Raw genomic sequence first — 18010 nt, 5'->3', positions numbered from 1 at the left:
CCGCGTCCCATACATTAGCTACATAGTGCTACCTCAAATACTGTTCTAAAACCAATGAGCATTTGATGGTTTTAGAGCAAATGCACAACACTCTGCTCCCCACCCCCATAGCACTTCTAAATTGGACAAGTATCCTTATAATTTAATCTCATTCACAACAAGGCCCCCAAACTCCTCTGGGAGAGCCAAGGCAGTCCCAGGTTGAAATTTCTGCTTGGCCATGAAGCCTAATTCATGACCTTGGGTCCTCCATTCTCTGTTAAGTCCAATCTACCTCTCAGGGTTGCTGTTGTGAGGATAAAACAGGGAAGAGCATATCATGGAGCTCCTTGGAGGGTTGGATACAAATAAAATAAATGCGATGAAACTGATCTACTCACCTTCCTCTGTCTCTCTGGGATCTCAGGGATTGTCCACAACTTTGTCTTTCCACTGAATGGTACTAAACTTGTAGCTTGGTGGAGGTAAGTTGTATCTGCTAACTTCTTTGTTTGAGGTCTAGCTATTCATATCCAGGCAATGTATGGCCATTCTTCATAGAAACAGGGGAAGTTAGCACTGAGGCTTTCACATTAATTGGAGGTAAGGAACCATAGATCCAACGCCTGGCTTTGTATTATCTTCATTCAGGCCTGCCTACACACTCTCTTTGGACATACTGCTTCCATTTCCTTATCCAGGGAAATCTGTCTAGAGGTAGGTTCTGGGACTGGCAGGTTCTTACACAAGCAGCATTTCTTTTAAATTTATGGTGAAGCATTAACTCTCCCAGCCCATGCAAACCCTGCCCCCCAATCTGCTCTTATCTTTTCTGGCTTATTGGCCAACTACCCAAAAGTGACCCATGAAGCTAATTCACTTGATTGCTTTGCTCATCACTTTTTGCAAGCTCGGAAAGGTGAATGTTAGAAGCAAATTGCAAGAAAGTCACTAGTGCACCCGTTTTCGAATAAATCTGTGGCGCAACAAGGTCAGAGGGGCAATAGATAGATCTATATCTCTGAGTGGTCTGTGGTAGATTGTAATGGATTTCCAACTCCTTATTGTTGATAGTAGCACCAAAATCTCTCCCCCACCTTCCGCAATTATATTGGGTAACTTTCTGGGTAACCAGAAGTGGATTTTTAGCTCTTTTTCAGTTCTGTTATTCAAAACAAACTGAACTTAATTCTAAGGGTATGTCACTAGAGGAACACTGAGGTCAGAGGGAGATGAAATGTAAAAAAAAAATCTAATGTGTTGAAACTTGAATTTATGTAAATAATTACAGTGATTATTCACAGAACAGTATAGATGATAACACAAAGATGCTGTTATTGGTCAGGTAATTAGCACTTGAAATTAGCAGGGTAAAAACCCACTAACTTGCTTCTAGCCACACAAGTGATAAATGTTAACAACTTGCTAAATTACAATTAATTGGTTTCACGCTGGAGTCTTCCTTCAACGTTTGTTTACAAATGATCCTTTAAGGCCAGTAACGGTGTCTGAGATGTTAAAATATTCACTGAGCAGTTTCTGATTACTGCCCTTTCTAACGCCATTATTGTGTCTATTATTTTGGGTGTTGGGAGAAAGTAACATGGGGGCGTGCTCCTCTGTGAGTGGGTGCTTTGGGTTCAGAGTCTTTTAAATAACTAGTGCTCTGGCACAGTCTGGGAATGCCTGCGCTAGTCTTTTAAGTTCAAACAGTTAGGATACAGCAATGTTCTGATAGCATCATTCATGCTTGGGCTGACACCAAATGCCTTGTTTACTTAGCTATAAATGGATGCCTGATCCAGTAAGCTGATGCAGTTCAAAGGTGGCTATACCTGGCAAGAGGCCAAATCCCTTTCGTCTGTTTTCATAAAAGATTTTTAGAAACAAATACCACCCAAGCCAGATGCCTCAGTTAAGGATCCAAATTCTGTATGCTACAGTTGATTTCTAGCTCCATCCTGCCTCTCTGTGACCTACAATGATATTGTCTACGTTTGTTCTGGCTTTTTTTCTTCCTGCTGTTGTTGCTTGGTTGGCTCACAGACATTCTCATATGTTCACCTATGAACTTCGGGAGCACTATGTATACTTGATGCACTTTCTAGGTTTTTGGTTTTTTTAGTTGGTCCCTTTTCTCTGCAATGAAACACATACAGTGCAATGTTGCGTAAGCTTAGAGTTTGGTGTAGTATGAATTCAGTGTACCGTCATCTTCTAGCAGCATGTTTAGCAGTACTTTTAGCTTTGCTCCAAGTTGGGCTACCTGGAATGCAACTTTCCAAGAGCTGTGCAGCCTCAAAAGATGCTGAGGGAAATGACCCCCATTCTGTATTACAATATTCCGTAAGTAAGTCAGATGCACTGCCTTAATAGAGCTAAAATCTCGGCCTCCTTATGTTCCACCGTATGCTGAACAACCTAAGAGTAGCACATTAAATGATTAAGACCAGCATTACTATTTTCCAATTTTTATTTTCAGTTTCAGTAGCTTAGTATACTTATTTGCATTGCAAATTACTTCAGCTGGACTAAATACTGAGCAGCTGGACTAAATACTGAGCACCATTACCAACAAGATCAGAATCCCAATTTCACCTGTTAGCATGCACTTTAAAAAAGGGAAAACCAACCCTTTAGCATTCGTTCACCACCCCGATTGAAAGGACAACTAACTTACAAAGGTCTGTTCAGCACCAAAATGAAAACGGGCAGCCTGACCCTTTGATGAAATAGGTTAGTATCTCACCATTCCCAGAATGGTGCATATCCCCAGAATGCAGGGGATATCACTCAGCCTGTGAAGGGGTCAGCTGCCTCTGGGCATCTCTTTCACAAGTGTCTCTCCAATGCATTTGCATAGCTGAGGCAGATGCTCCTGGAATTTTGGCACTCCGGGCCATTGCCTAGTTTGTCTCTAGGTTGGGCCGGCCCAGCACTAACCTATAACAAACATATAAGAACGTAAAGAAGAGCCTGCTGGATCAGGCCAGTGGCCCATCTAGTCCAGCATCCTGTTCTCACAGTGGCCAACCACTTGCCAGTGGGAAACTCACAAGCAGGATTTGGGCACAACAGCACTCTCTCCACGTATATGCTGTACTCTAGTAAAGAGATGTGTCCTCATCTTTGTGACTTCAGCAGCAGGCCTTCCAGTTAATAAGACAACATTTTAGGAGGAGGTGACCTGGCCCTTTTTTTGTAGCAGCAGTGAGAATCCAATCTCTCTACTTGTCTCTTCAAGTCCTCTGTTCTACATGGTTCCTACTTCTATCACCCAAAAACAATGCAATAGTATTTTTTAAAAAACTAGTTTGCTATGCCAAGCTTCTTTTCCAAGCCTGAGGTTTGGTCTAGCTCTTCTCATAAGGCAGTCAAGAACAGTACTATACAGAAGTCGCCTGCTTACGCTTGAATTTAGTGTGCCAAATGGAGACTTGAAGGAAGTACACAGCTACCTTAGGAAGGAATAAGAGGACAGGTGAGGGGAATAGGGAGACGTTATCTAGAACGACAGCCTGTTCTGTTAAAGGGGAAATTGCCAAAGCAGATTCCCCAGAACCTAAAATGAAAAATACAAAAAGTCATGTTACCTCTTGCTAAGGAGTGAGACAGACAGGCAGAAAATCTGATATCTCTCCTTTTCCCTACCAGATAAAAAGAAGCTGTATTTCTGCACAATTTTTGCCTGTTTATTGAAAAACCATGCTTATGGACAAACACACAGCTACTATGTGCCATGATGACTTTGGTCTGGCCTCTTCCCACAATACCAGTCTCCCCTGGATTTTGGGCAGCGCTACGTTTCCCCTCCCCTGCAAAGGTGATGGGGGCAAGATATCTATAGCCCTCTCTTCCCTTCCCACCACCAGAACGGAGGATGCTTTAAGAATCATAGAGTTGGAAGGGATCCCCAAGGGTCATCTAGTCCAACCCCCTGCAATGCAGGAAGGTGCCCTCCACCAGGGAAACCCACACCCAGTTTAGAACAGCTCTTCAGGGCTCCACGTGTGGCACTGGTCGCAGGTCAAGTACTGCCTGTTCAGATCAAAATCAATGGCAAACGAAAGGATAACTGAAGTCCCAAGAATGATCTGACCACTTGCAGGGTACGGGATGAGGAGGGAAAGTCAAGGAGGCAATGTGGTAGTAGACACTGGACGATGGCTGGGAGGCTGATATGGGATCCGTAACTTCAGTTCTGTTTCTTGAGCTGCGATGTTGCTTCTACTTCAAGATATTGCAGCCCAATCAGCATACCCAGGATGGAGAAACCTGAGACAGATGGAAAATGAGAGGGAGCAGAGGACATTGCTACCCCTTCTACATCTTTAGGAGGTGCTAGTTGCATTTGGTTACTAAAACCCCCATTTCAGCTCTGTTCAGTTATGAAGCTTACTTGCTGGCTTTGGCCATATCACTGTCACTTAGCCTGTCCAACCAACCCATCGCAGGGAAAGTGTGAGGGTAAGTTTGTGATCTTCTCAGGGGAAAAGCAGGCCACAGCTTTAACAAGCCAAGCACCAGGCACCAAAGAACGGGCTCTACTTACTTGCCACCATTAGGGGTGCCAAGACACCGATTGTTGCAGCTGCTGTGCCATAAATAAACACTTCAGAGAGGAAGTGGCCGAGGGCAAGGAAGAAGGTGAAAAGTGTGATGTTATAGAGGCTGCCGGAGAGAACAGAAAAATGAGAATTATTGCAGGCCACAGAGAGACGCCGACAAAGAAATTAAGAGCCAAGGAGTTAAAAAATACACAAAGCAAACACACTCACGTTTTTGCACTATGTCAGCGACAGCCAATATGATGATGCCTTCAAAATGCTGTTGGACTCCAACTCCCATGAGACCCCACCAGCATGGCCAGTGGTCAGGGATAATAGAAATTGGAGTCTAGGAACATCTGGAAAGCACCACACTGGCTATCTGGTAATACAGGTACATGCTAGACTGGCTTCTGCATTTCTTGGAAATGACAGAGAGCCTCTTTCGTTGCTCAAATGGCAATTCAGATGAGCTGGTTCAGTCCATCTTCCACCCACTAGTCACCTTATGGGATATACTTTTTTATTTTAAAAGTATAGTGACTTCGAGAATAACCAGGTTTGAAGTGACCCTCGATTTACCATCAAAATGTTGAAAACCTACACATACAGCACAACCCTTTATGTCTTCCCAGAAGTACATCCCACCATTGCTCACTCACCTGCACGGTAAAAAATTACTTTGGTATTATCTAAATCCCTCTTATTAGGGCTAAATTGACATCACAATTGGAAAAGAACTGGGGACAGGTTTCAGACTTGCCGCGTAACTCTGGGGAAGCAAACAGACCGAGTGCCCGTTCTCCTTTAAAAGTACACCTCACCTTGTCGAATGACACAGTACAAATAGCTCCCTCTCAGCATGCAGTTCCTTGCCACTCTGGGAAATGGGAGATGAAGCTGCCAACTTTAATGATAAAAAAAGGGAGCTACTGTGGCTTTTCACACATTATTCCTGTCGAGCCAACAGAGTGGAAGGAGGGTGAGCTGGCTTGCATCTCTGGAACAGACTCCTCGGCTAAACGCTGATCAGTTATGCTTCCACAGAGGGTAATGGGGACAGCATAGTGCTTTGAAGCCAAGGAAGTATTACTAATGAATGAGGACGAAATGGCTACATTTTACTTTAAGTATGTTTGCAGCACTGCAAACAGTTAATAAAAGAATTGCAATCCAAAGACCTTGCCCTGTGAAACTTAATCTGTGCTTTCAAGTCCACATCTTTCTCTGTAAATAAGTGACATTTAAATTGTGTTTGCAAATGTATTATTTCAATCATGGTGATTTTAAATAAATATATGAAATAGAAACGAAAACCCTGGTATGTTTATATACTGTATGCCATTTGCTTTCCAGTCCTAGGCCATCAAGGTTGAAACCCCAACTCGATCCATGATGCTTACTGGGTAACCTTGGGCCACTCACAATCTTTCAGCCTAATCTTGTTGTGAGGATAAAATGTGGAGGAGAGAAATGTGTATGCCAGCTTGAGCTCTGTGGAGGAAAGGTTGATCTAGAAATGCAATAAATAAAGCAGATCGTGCAACTAAAATCAAACTGCAAATTGTGTAAATGGCCAGTTTCGTGTAACTGAGGATGCTTTAACCAGGACTGGGGTGATGGAGGGCAAGGGGGGAAAGGAGGAAGAATGGTCTTCATCCTGATGCTTATAAACATGTCAGTCTTACTGATTTCAGTACAATTTAACTTTCTGGTAAGTGTGCTTCACTGTCACTTTGCTTCATCTGCCAGCGGAATAGGAAGGCAAAGGAAGGGAACCCTGTCAATGCAGATGACAGAGTGATGAAAATGCAAGCAACAAGGGAAAGGGGTTTGTGGGGGTATATTTTTTAAAATGTCAAGATCAGGAGCAGGCAGTCTATGGCAGAGGACTGAAAGCTATTGTGGGTGAACTCAGGGCTGTGCTTCCTTATAGAGGTCCCATATGCCCAACTTGCTATTTTTATAAATTTCTCCAAGCAACTGTCCAACCAGACCTCAAATGCTCCCACCTGCTTTTCTTTTACAAAAAGGTTACCAGCTTCAAAAGCTCTTTGCATTTATCCTTCAACTGCTCCTTTAACAGTTTGTTACTTTTATCACAGGAAGCCGTCCACTGGCAGTTCAAGACCAAGACAGTAGATTTTTGTCCCATCTTAAGCCTCCTGCAAAGACTCTCCTGATCTCTCAGACAAGCAAACTAGGTCTCTTAGCACACACAGTGCCAAGCGAATGCTGAAGTCAAGCCAAATAGAAACGTAAGCTCAGCCCATTCATGCATATGGCTTTCTTGGAAATCACTGACACAAAATATATGAATGGAATAGAAGTTCCAAAAACAACTTCCAACAGAAGATGACTGAAAGTGTATTTGTGAGCTAACCAAATATCACCAAAAGATAGGGCGAATACCTAATTAGAGTGTTTCCACTTTTGATTCCAGACCTCTAAACAAACATGCGCTATAGAATAACTACCTATATTTTGATTTTGCATCAGTATTATGCTAAACAGTCTTTCCTTCATGCCTGTGCGAACGAAGCATTTCAAGAAAATAACACTTGTTGCCTCAACTGTACAAGCTGCTTGATAAAAGAGTTTAGGATAACCGGGAGGGAGTCAGGCAGTGACACCATGAGAGTCTGCGCCAGCCAGATTATTCCCTCCTCTCATATAACCAACACCATCAGCCATGTGCGAAGGAAAAAGAAGGGCATGGGGAGGGTTTTATTTTAATTTGGTGGTATAAGATGTGTAAAATTGTAAATCGGCTCTAGCGCCTTGGCAAAAAGGTGGTATAAAAACCAATGAATAAATAAACCATTGCCCTTCAGATAAGTGTTGGACTACAACTCCCATCTTCCCTGACCAATGGCCATGCTGGCTGGGTCTGATGGGAGGTGGAGTCCAACGACATTTGGAGGGCCACAGGTTACCAACCCCAGCTATAGGGGAATAGAAAAGAGTTATTGTGGCACCCAAGTGTGGACATGATTGGGAGGTGGGCAAGACAACCGCCCCCCCTTTAGCATTTATTGTACATACGTCTTGTTGCGGATATCAATGGCACAGTAGCAGCGAATTACAGAGGAGAGTAAGGTCCAGATGCCAAAGGTCCGAGCCTGGAGGCCATTTACTGTGTAGAGATAACAAATATAGAATTACTAGGGTCTGTCGCCGCGCTTGCTCCGCTCACTGACCCCTTTGTCCATCCCTCCTCCCTTTGCACATGACCAACCTCCCTTTATGCTCGCTGACCCCTTACCCATCCCCTCACAGCCCCCTCCACAGTTCAGCCCAAGCCCCTCTGCCAATTGCTCCTGCCAGCCCACACCATCTTTTAAAGGAGGGGTCAGGGGCTTTGCAGAGCAGTTTGGCAAACTCCAACGTGATGGCAGGCAAGTGGCCAAGGAAACCTGCTTAACAACAAAGCAGACACTTCACCAAGCAGTTTAACAAACCACTCTGTGAAGCACCTGCCCTTCTCCATTAAGCCTTATTGCAGCCATGGTTACTGGTGGGAGGGGGACGACCATTTGGGAAGCGCTTTCCAAAGTGGTTTGCAAAATCGCTCTGTGAAGCACATCCTCCCCTTTAAGCAGCTTGCCTAGGCTGCCTGCCACCAAGTCGTCCACCTGCCTGCCATCATGGTGGAGTTGACAAAGGCAGCCACATGAACTGCAGCATAACAACCATACATTTTTTACGTATATATGGGTGGGGGGCAACTATCTTTTCTGATACTCTCCCAGTCTAGGCAAAGCTAAGCAGTAGGTATGGATAGGACTCAAGACTAATGGAGTTGGAAAGCGTTGTAGGGGTCAAGGTCTTTCCAAATGATGGAGTAATGCTACTATCAATACACAAGGGAGCAGGGAAAATGCTACTGGCAGTTAATTAAAACTACTCATTTACTTGAAGTTTGGTTTACTGGTACTTTAGCTGAAGCCAGAAGATCCCTGTCTCTACACATAAGGGTACATGGTTGTGTTTGGGATGGAAGGACTAGTCTTAAAAAATGTAGATGAGCTATTCAGCATTGGACAGGAATGCATGTATAACTTTGAAGGGGACAAAAATCTAGAAAAGGTGGCAGTGAATTCAAAATGGTGTGGAAGAGCTTAATAATGTGCCAGGCAGTGCTTCAATAGGTGCCTATGCCTTTATCATAAGGTCTATTCTGCATAAAAAGACATCCATAATATCTGCACTTGCTGGGCTAAGAGATACCTTTTACTAACAGTTCTGGTTAGTGGCTTGAATGCTGTTCATCAGTGATTGTCTGCAATGGGAACTTTTGCTGGGATGATGTCATCTGGGTGGTTGAGTGCCAGCAGCACAGTCTTTTCAGATGGACCATAATATCTGGAAATGCCCAAAGCTCATAATATAGCAGGATTTGCTAGACTATTCTTATACTGTGAGTATAATTGTATTACATAAGTGTCTGAGATTGTATTTCTTAGATGGGGAAATATAGTGGATTGGCTGATTGTTGGATCAAAGGACATGTGGAACTGTGCAAATAAGCCCATAAGGACCCATGGAAAATGCTTGTTTTAGTACTGCAGTAAATGCTTGAGACCACTCCAATGTGGATATGGAACTGCACTATCTTCTGCGATAATGCATTATGAGGTGACAGAATATCACTACGGGTGAAATGGAGATTAATGGAAAGGGCTTTAACTCAATGGCAGAGCACATGCATAGTATGCAAAAGGTCTCAGGTTCAATGTCTGGCATTTCCAAGTAGGGGTAGAAAAATCCTAAGTCTGCAACCCAGAAGAACCACTGCCAGCAAGAGCAGAGAGTAAATAGGTGAACCAATGGATCAATTTGGTATAAAGCTGCAAGCTATGTTCCTAAGGGCTGTCTGACACATTTGCAACTATGTGGTCTTATATTTATTTCATCACATACACATGCTCCAGAAAGCTATAATGGGCTCCTGCTCTCCCTTTCATGTACAAATAGTGAAACAAACACAAGCCTCTTTTTTCACACATCATTGAGGTTTTGGTATACCAAAAGTACACAACGTGTTTCACCTAAATTTGTAACACGTTTAGCAGCCTTCAAGCTGTCACTGTTCAAGCAAAAATAGCACTAGCCACCTCTAGAAGTTTAAGTAAGCAGAAGGTGGGTTATTTTGAAATCTGAACAAAAATTTTCAGATCTCAGGCAAGATAACCCAGGATTAAGGTTCCAGCATTTCTTGAGTGCAAAAATGACAACCTATGCATCTTACCGAGGCTTGGCTTGCCAGTGTATAGTTTCTCAGAGAGGAAACTGTGATCTCTGAAGCTTTGCACTGTGTTCCCCATGGCAATAATGGACACCATAACTAGCCAGCTACGGAGTACATTCAGGAAACGGCTCATCTTGAAGTGTCAAAACACAATCTGCTAATGGGAACAAAGACAGAATCCAGAATTCACAATGCTTCCATGCATCATAATTCAGTCACCCTCCTTTAACTATGTCTGTAACCTTTCCTCCTAAAGTAGTGTAAAGGGGCTTCATAAGAATGACAGCAAGGGCCATAAGCTTATTTTATCATTCCCCTCCATCCAATTTGTCCTATACGATAGCATTCCATAATAATTACAAAGATGGAAATCTCACACGCATCGTCCACAAAGCCACTGGCCTTTCTTCCAGAGAAGACTGGTAGCTAGCTGTCTTTACTTTGATCCGCTGCATGCTGCCTTGGGGTTAAACCACAATGGACACGGTGGAGCTTATTTCACAGTAAATACAATTAGGATTGGCTATTGGAGAGAGGATCAGCCTTGAGAAATCATTTTATGTTCAAAATCCTAATTTAATCTATAGCAGAGATAGCTGGCTGCCCAAGGGGAAGGGAGCACGAGGCACAGTTGGTTTTCCTATTAAGATGCTTAGCTTTGTGCCTATATAGCTATGTCCAGTTTAGACGATTGCATTTAGGAATGATGATTTTAAAAGCTAACTCGCTTCTTTACAGCCTTGTAGTTGGCCCTAGCATTAACCATTCTCGCCCCTCTCCCACTGAAGGGAACAGCGTTTGTACCTACAACGTTTGTCATATTTAGGAATGCCCTCAGCTCGCCCAAATTCAGTTCCCACGCTGCAATGCCACCTGCTCGCTTAACCTCCAAACCTTCCACATCGCGCCTCTTCGTTATCCTCCACCCCTCAAAATGCAACCCCACCCATCAATGGACACCCTACATCGCCTTACCTGGTCCTCAGCCGCAGCAGCTCTCCACCCTCCCTCAAGCCAGAGCAGCAGCAGCAGCAGCAAGCACCAGTCCCGCCTCCCCGCACTCTACGCAACGATTAGCGCACTGTTGGAGCTTGCCTTCCCCTGATTGGCCGCTACGCCCATAGCTAGACCTCTCCTCCGCGCCACATGGAAGGGTAAGCGACTGGGCCAATCACACGCGTGGAACCCTTCTGAGGCGCTGTGACGTTTTCATCAAAGGCGGGGTTAAAAGAACCGACGGCGCTACGGCCTCCTCGGTTCATTTTCTTTCTTTCTTTTTTTTAAACAGAGGGAATCTTGCAAGACGCCATCTTAGCAGAGGCAGAGGTTCGAACGAACGGGCGAGTGTTCCTTTGTGCGCACGCGCTCGAGGAAGGAACCCGGGCGGGAGCCGAGAGCAGGCGCTTGCGCAGACGCGTCTTGGGCGAGGGAGGGAACGGTTGCCTGTTGGTTGTTGTAGTAACAGGAGAAGCGCCGGCGGGAGACGCGGCTACCGGGCCCGAAGGGAGATGAAGCAGCAGGTAGGGCGCTGGGGGAGCCCGGCAGTGACGGCGCTGGCAGCTGCGGAGCTTGCTTAGGCAGGCGGGTTGTGCTTGGGCGGCGGCAGCGTCTTCTCCCCTGCTCCACAGGAAGGACCGAGCGGGGGGGCGGAACCTGCCTTGGAACCGAGGGCGAGGGGCGCCTCTCGCCCCAACAGCCCCCTTTTGCCTAAATAGAGGGCCAGGCCAGGGCTGAGCAGCAAAGTTCGCGGAGTTCACATCGGTGATTCCTGAGGGCCACGTGCAGGACCGACTTCCCCCTCACACTTTCACCCCCAACCCCCTACAGACCCCGTTTGTGGGGGAAATGCGTCCTGTGGGAACAGTGTGTGCTATGGGGCTGAGAGACGTCGCTACCCACTTGCAGTGTCTCCCCCCTCCGCCCCTCAGTGTCCCTGCGCCTCAATCCCTGGGGCTGCCTAATTAAAATTAAACATCATATTTTGAACAAACTCCGCTGTTTTGGGTTGCGGAGGGATGTTATCCCACTGTGGTGTGTGTGGGGAGGGATTTGAGTTTCATTTTGAGGAAGGAACTGTAAGAAAGCTTGCCTCGGGCTGCCGGGAAAAGAGCCCCAAAAGTCACAGTAGGAGAGTGTGAACCGAATAAAAAGTTGATAAGGAAACGGTGCTGAGCTGAATCGGAGTTGAACTTATCACAACCGGCAAGTTTTCAGCACAGGCGCCTCTCTCAGCTCTCCCCTTCCAGTCTATGGTATATTGTATAATCTTTCAAGCCGGTAGATTAGAGCCGGTGAATTAGTGGGCAATACATGTCAACGTGTCTGGGATAAGGATATATGTAACTGTCAGGTTGTGACTGGAGTGGATATTTTAAGTGTTGATTCCCATAGCAGTACAAGTAGAGGAGGAAGGCAATCATAGTACAGCCTTCTGCCAGTTATTTATTCATTTAATTTTATCAGGTATATTTATAAAACTCTGAGCATCAAGATAATGCCATGCACTATACAGAAATACAAATAAAATAAGTAAGAATAGATAAGCGTTCTCAAAATGCAGGAGACACTGTTGCCGTTTCTGCATGAAGTGCCTGTGAAAATGTGGCTTAGATCAATATTAAAGGTGGTCTGTTAGAGAGTATTAATTATTCATATTGGTATCCTCCCCTTTCTCTAATAAGCTCAGGGTGGTGTATCATATTTTATCCACTCAGCAATATTGTGTAACTTCGCTCATAGGCATTGTGGTTGAGGGGGATTATTACCTATGTTCTTGATATCCAGATTCAGCACTCTTGTCATGACACCACCCTGACTTTCTTTGTAAGGGAGGAAATAATGCCAGGGTACTCCATATCTGCAGTTTACTCAAAGCAGTCATTTTGTTGTTGTTGTTGCTGTTGTTGTTGTTGTTGTTGTAGAAAACAGCACTGGTGGATAGGTTTACTGATTCAACGGGGGAGAGTTTGAGAGGCCACCGTTTCTGGGCTGTATGAAAACGTCCACAGGAAATGCCCGTTGGAATGGCTCGGGACTTGGAAGAAACAGATTCGTCCTCAGAGGAAGAGGAAGTGGTGGAAGGACCAGAGTAAGTTAACATGCTACCTGTATATGACATTGAAACTGTACGTCTTGCATCTCATCATCTGTACTTGGAAGATTATTTCTCATCGTTAAAAAGGGGGGGGGTGTTGGTTGGTTACAATGCATGAAAGATCAGTATTCAACTTGCACCTGAGTATTCTTTTAGAGTCTGAAAAGCTGTGTTCTCCTGTAATTCTGGAGTCAGGAAGATGGAATAGTCATACATGAACATACAAAGCTGCCTTATACCAGATCAGACTGTTTGTCCATCTAGTCCAGTGTTCTCTACTCTGACTGACTGTGACTCTCCAAGGTCTTTCTTGCTCTCTGACCCTTTAACAGCTAATAATAATAATAATAATAATAATAATAATAATTTTTATTTATACTCCGCCCTCCCCGGCCAAAACCAGGCTCAGAGCGGCTAACATCAATGTATAACACATTAACATAAAATCAGGCAATCAATTAAAATACATCCTAAAATCAGATCAAGATCAGAATAAAATCCAGTCAGATGGCAACCCACAGATAAGGGTTGGGGACCTTAAATGCTCACCAGGCCCAGCTGTTTGTGCTGAACTTATGTGAGCCTGTGAGAAAAATTGAGAGGCCACTGTAATGCATGTTCTTATGAAAGGGGGGAGGACGTCAGACCCCAACCAAAGACCTGGCGGAACAGCTCCGTGTTGCAGGCCCTGCGGAAAGATGTCAAATCCCTCAGGGCCCTGGTCTCTTGTGACGGAGTGTTCCACCAGGCCGGGGCCCTGGTCGAGGCCAGTCTAATCTCCTTGAGGCTTGGGACCTCCGTGGGGCATACCAGGAGAGGTGGTCCCGTAGATATGAGGGTCCTAGGCCATATAAGGTTTTAAAGGTTAAAACCAGCACCTTAAATCTGATCCTGTACTCCACCGGGAGCCAGTGCAGCTGGTATAGCACTGGATGAATGTGATTCCGCAGTGAGGACCCCATAAGGAGTCTCGCTGCGGCATTCTGCACCCGCTGGAGTTTCTGGGTCAGCTTCAAGGGCAGCCCCACATAGAGTGAATTACAATAATCAAGCCTGGAGGTGACCGTTGCATGGATCACAGTGGCAAGATCAGGGCGAGAGAAGTAAGGGACCAACTGCTTAGCACGGCGAAGATGGAAAAATGCTGCCTTCGTTGTAGCTGTAACCTGCACCTCCATAGAAAGGGCGTTGTCGAAGATTACACCCAGACGCTTCACAGAAGGCGCTGGCATTAATTGTGCCCCTGCAAGAGATGGGAGTTGGCCCACCAGCCCCATGTCGTCCTGACCCAGCCAAAGGGTCTTCGAAGGATTTAACTTCAACCGGCTCCCACGCAGCCATCCAGTCACAGCTTCCAAGCACCTGATCGGTGTGTCTGGGGCCAAGTCAGGATGGCCGTGCATCTACAGATAAAGTTGGGTGTCATCAGCATACTGGTGGCAGCCCAAACCAAAACTCCAGACAAGCTGGGTGAGGGGGCATATAAAGATGTTAAAAAGCATTGGGGAGAGGATTGCACCCTGCGGCACTCCACACACCAAGGAGTGCCGTGACGACGACTCCTCCCCTAGTGCCACCCTCTGTCCTTGACCTGAAAGGAAAGAGCGCAGCCATTGTAGGACTGTGCCTGAATCCCCACGTCGACAAGGCGGTGGTCCAGAAGTTCGTAATCGACCATGTCAAAGGCTGCTGACAGATCTAGAAGAATCAGCAGCCCTGACCCGCCTCAATCCAGCTGCCTACAGAGGTCATCTGTTAGGGTGGCCAGAACCGTCTCAGTCCCGTGACCAGGGCGAAAGCTGGACTGAAATGGATGCTGGGGACTGAACTTAGGATCTTCTACATGCAAAGCACTTACTCTATCACTGAGTTATGGGTAGGGTATAAATATAATTATTATAATTATTATTATTATTATTATTACTACCATGAGGCAGAGTGAGACAGCTGCCTCAGGTGTCAGATTGGAGAGAGCTCTGTGGGTGTGCTATGCAAACCTTTCCTGCATCCACTAAACTAGGCCCCTGCCCTCAGGGTGCTGTGGAGGATGTTGAAATAAGATTAAATGGTTTGCTGAGCTATTGTATGTATAATAGACTCCAGGGAGGCAACTTTTTGCCCTTTGCAATATGCCTTTGGCTGGCTCTGGCTTCTTTCTGAATGGTTATCTTTAATTATCACCAATTTTTATGATCTTGTTATTGATCTTCTTTAACAGATACTGCCGTGACTTACTAATGGGTCCTTTGGTGGTTGCCACCAACCCCCTCTCTTTTCCCAAGTCTTTTGGAGTGCATGGAGAATTCTGAAAGGTGGAGGTTATTCTCTCACCTGTGCTGTGGTTTGGAAAAAACTTTGTTGTTTCTTATCCAAAGTACAAGGCAAGTGAGATAAAACCCTGCTTGCTAGAGAGTGGGTGGTGATCTGTGCTCATCTGTATTTATGTTTAGAGAAGATGAGAAACATCAAGTGATTTCTTAGCTTCTCCAAATTGTTTGTACTTGAACATCCATCTAACCTGAGAGCCTGGGCAGCTCTGGATCTGTCAATCCTTGCAGGTAAATAGAAGATGATACTGAAATACAAGAGGTTTGGGAACCTTATCCTGTTTCATATGCTGTATTTGTAGAGTTTTGAATCTTCTAAAATGTTAGCCCTGAGCCATAGAGAAATGGTACAATAGAGGAAAAACCTCTTGCTAACCAGTCATGCTACTAGCATCAAGTGGCAGCAATATCTATTCCTGAGTAATATGTGTGGCGCTTCTATCCCAGCTTGTCACTATAAGATCATTTGCATAGTATTAAGAATTGAAAACTGCTTTATTTTCTCTTCCCTCCTGGTTACTTTTTACTTTTGTAGTATGTTTATTGGATTGTTGGCTAGAGGGCAGGTATACTTGTTTTTAAATATCTGTACAGTGTTTAGACTGTAGGTGTTCTAGAAGTGATAATTAATAACTTGATCTGGTCACTTGAACAACCTTACTCTCTCAGCCGTCTTTTATTTGACTACTGATATACTCTGTGAACACTATTTTTTCTAAGGCTGCTATTCTAATTTATTTAAATAAGTAAGAGTTTTGCCCGCTGACTTGAAAGGAACGTGGACCACACCTCAAATTGGGTGGGAATGCCCATAAAACTTTTCAGGTATCTTCTCTCTCTCTCTCTCTCTCTCTCTCTCTCTCTCTCTCTGTGTGTGTGTGTGTGTGTTACATCCTGCTAGAGATTCCATGTACAGTATTCTTCTTATTGAGGCCCAAATCTTCCTTCCTTCTTGCACCCAAATCTGCTTTGGCAGGCATTTGCTTTTTTGTCTGAAATACCACACTGTGCACAGAATAGCATGGGATCAGTGCCACAATTGTAGGGATCTCCAGTCTGCATGTCCAGACATCTTTCTCAGTATACTTCAAGCAATACTGAGCTGGTTGCAGTGCATAGATGTCTGGATTATTCTCTAGGCAGTGACTGCTGTCCTCCAGCATGTTATTCCAGGAAACTGAGGGTCATGAAGAGGGTGAGTGTTAGTGTCTGAGCTGTGGTGTCCTTAGTGTAAATCCTCAGAACAGGAATTAGCCTAAAGTACCTTCCTTCAGTCTCGGCTCTGTTCCCACTTACATAAGGTGTTAGAGTAGGCATGAAAAATATTTGACTTAATATCTTTGCTTGACCCAGCTCAGCGTTCAGGGTGAACAACCTGGGGCATCAGAGGACACAAAATTGTTCTTCATACTGACATGTGATGTGGGATTCTAATAATCAAAAGAATCCTGTGTAAAGGAACTTAAGGGAAAGGAAGTGTACAACTGTAGAATCACCTTCATTGATTGACTCCTTGCAGTTTATGCAGATAGATAGAATTGTCCTAGACTTGGGCATGTGTTCATATGAAGGCAAATGGTTATTTTTGTGAAGGGTCTGTAATAGTTTATTTGCACTTGTAGGTCATATTGAAAATATGCTTGAGAGCTCTAGCTAAGCAGCATGCTGCGTATAATAATTTGCATGCTCCATCTATAGGTGGAAAATATTTAATGTTGGTGGACATATTGTATATGCGGTGCACTATTTTTTTTAATTCTGAAATAATTGAATATGTGGAGAGTGCTAAAATATTAATGTGCTGACAGCACTACATAGACTATCAAGCATTTTGGTATCCTCCTTTTTGTAACATATGCTTGAATGGCCTGCTATCACATTTACAGTTTACAGTAGTGATGTGAGAACTGGAAATCTCTTAAAAACAACAGTAAACTAAAGCTGTTGTTTTTAGGACTGTTAAGGCAGCAGCTGAAAAGTACACTCACCGCTTCAAGACTGTAAATGCATTGCTTTAACATTCTTATTCTTGGTCTACTTGTCAGTTTATGTACCTGTATAGTATACTCTTAAACAACAGCATGTTTTTCTTCGTACTTTAACAAAGGCAAAAGTGCCTACTTGCAATTGAGTGCTTGTACATCCTAATTTTCCTTCCTGTTCCTTAATGGGAGTTTTGAACTAGCATGTGTTTTTGTATCATTTTGTTCTTGGGCAGAATATAAGCCATGTAGGAGATCTCTTAATTTACTGCTCCCTACCTCCCAGCTTATATGTTATTTTGGAGAGAAAAGGAGTAAAATTGGTGTGAGGGGAATATCTAAGCGTTCCTCCTTTCTGTTTCTAACATGTCTTTTAGCACAGGGTAATACTGGAAGATGGGTATATAATGACTCCTATCTTAATAGAAACTTGTTGTGAAGTTTTTGGTGCATGCTGTATAGTTATCAGACCACCCAAATATCCAAATTTTAATTTAACGTAATAGAAATATTGATAAAACAAAAGCATTTCTGCATATGATGACTTGCTTAATTTATAAGTAAGAATTTCCTTGTACATTGCCACATGCTATACCCTGGTTTTTCTTCTTCCAACTCCACTGTTTCTTATTTTTCTGCTTTGCTAAGCAACATTCTAGACTGAATTAAGCCTTTTGCTGTGTGGTAACTGTACAAATGTCAACATCTCGGTGTTTGAGCTGAGATGTAACCTTAGTGTAGTAATGTGTTGCCATTTGACTTGCTGAGGTGTTGCCTTAGCATGGGTTGCCACGATACCTGGCCAGTTTATAACCTGAACTGCACTCAGA

General features: G+C 44.2%; 3 protein-coding genes across 13 annotated transcripts in view; 2 read left to right on the top strand and 1 right to left on the bottom strand.

The window, feature by feature from the left end:
* Positions 1 to 371, top strand: part of FLVCR2 (FLVCR heme transporter 2) — a 47892-nt gene extending 47521 nt beyond the window's left edge. For all 3 annotated transcript variants that reach the window (XM_053379029.1, XM_053379012.1, XM_053379020.1), the window contains one exon: positions 27 to 371. The gene's annotated coding sequence lies outside the window, so the exon portion shown is untranslated. The remainder of the gene's footprint in view (positions 1 to 26) is intronic.
* Positions 372 to 3286: 2915 nt separating this feature from the next.
* ERG28 (ergosterol biosynthesis 28 homolog) lies at positions 3287 to 10866 on the bottom strand. 2 transcript variants are annotated; one of them, XM_053378991.1, is made up of 5 exons: positions 10753 to 10866; positions 9778 to 9934; positions 7572 to 7662; positions 4532 to 4650; positions 3287 to 4254 (listed from the first exon to the last, which is right to left on the bottom strand). In XM_053378991.1, the coding sequence occupies exons 2-5, from the start codon at positions 9908 to 9910 to the stop codon at positions 4175 to 4177; spliced, it is 423 nt and encodes a 140-aa protein (XP_053234966.1). In that variant the 5' UTR covers positions 9911 to 9934; positions 10753 to 10866; the 3' UTR covers positions 3287 to 4174. The 2 variants fall into 2 exon arrangements, with proteins under 2 accessions (XP_053234966.1, XP_053234974.1); XM_053378999.1 differs by having other exon boundaries at positions 9778 to 9936; positions 10756 to 10855.
* Positions 10867 to 11161: 295 nt separating this feature from the next.
* The window catches only part of TTLL5 (tubulin tyrosine ligase like 5), a 111730-nt gene continuing 104881 nt past the window's right edge, over positions 11162 to 18010 (top strand). For 2 of the 8 annotated variants that reach the window (XM_053378977.1, XM_053378967.1), the window contains exons 1-2: positions 11162 to 11297; positions 12699 to 12865. In XM_053378977.1, coding sequence (XP_053234952.1) covers positions 12789 to 12865 — 77 coding nt within the window. In that variant the 5' untranslated portion in view covers positions 11162 to 11297; positions 12699 to 12788. The remainder of the gene's footprint in view (positions 11298 to 12698; positions 12866 to 18010) is intronic. The other 6 variants (XM_053378940.1, XM_053378931.1, XM_053378922.1 and 3 more) reach the window with 4 other exon arrangements.

Source organism: Podarcis raffonei, chromosome 1 (assembly GCF_027172205.1).
Source record: "Podarcis raffonei isolate rPodRaf1 chromosome 1, rPodRaf1.pri, whole genome shotgun sequence".
NCBI lineage: Eukaryota > Metazoa > Chordata > Lepidosauria > Squamata > Lacertidae > Podarcis > Podarcis raffonei.
The sequence above is the reverse complement of the archived record's forward strand: the minus strand, read 5'-3'. Positions and strand labels throughout refer to the sequence as shown.

Coding starts and splice junctions, on each gene's coding strand:
- ERG28 (XM_053378991.1), bottom strand. CDS start 9,910: ATGAGCCGTTTCCTGAATGTACTCCGTAGCTGGCTAGTTATGGTGTCC. Junction 4,651..7,571: donor ATTGATATCCGCAACAAGAC/GTATGTACAATA, acceptor TCTCTCCGGCAG/CCTCTATAACATCACACTTT. Junction 4,255..4,531: donor GGCACCCCTAATGGTGGCAA/GTAAGTAGAGCC, acceptor CATCTGTCTCAG/GTTTCTCCATCCTGGGTATG.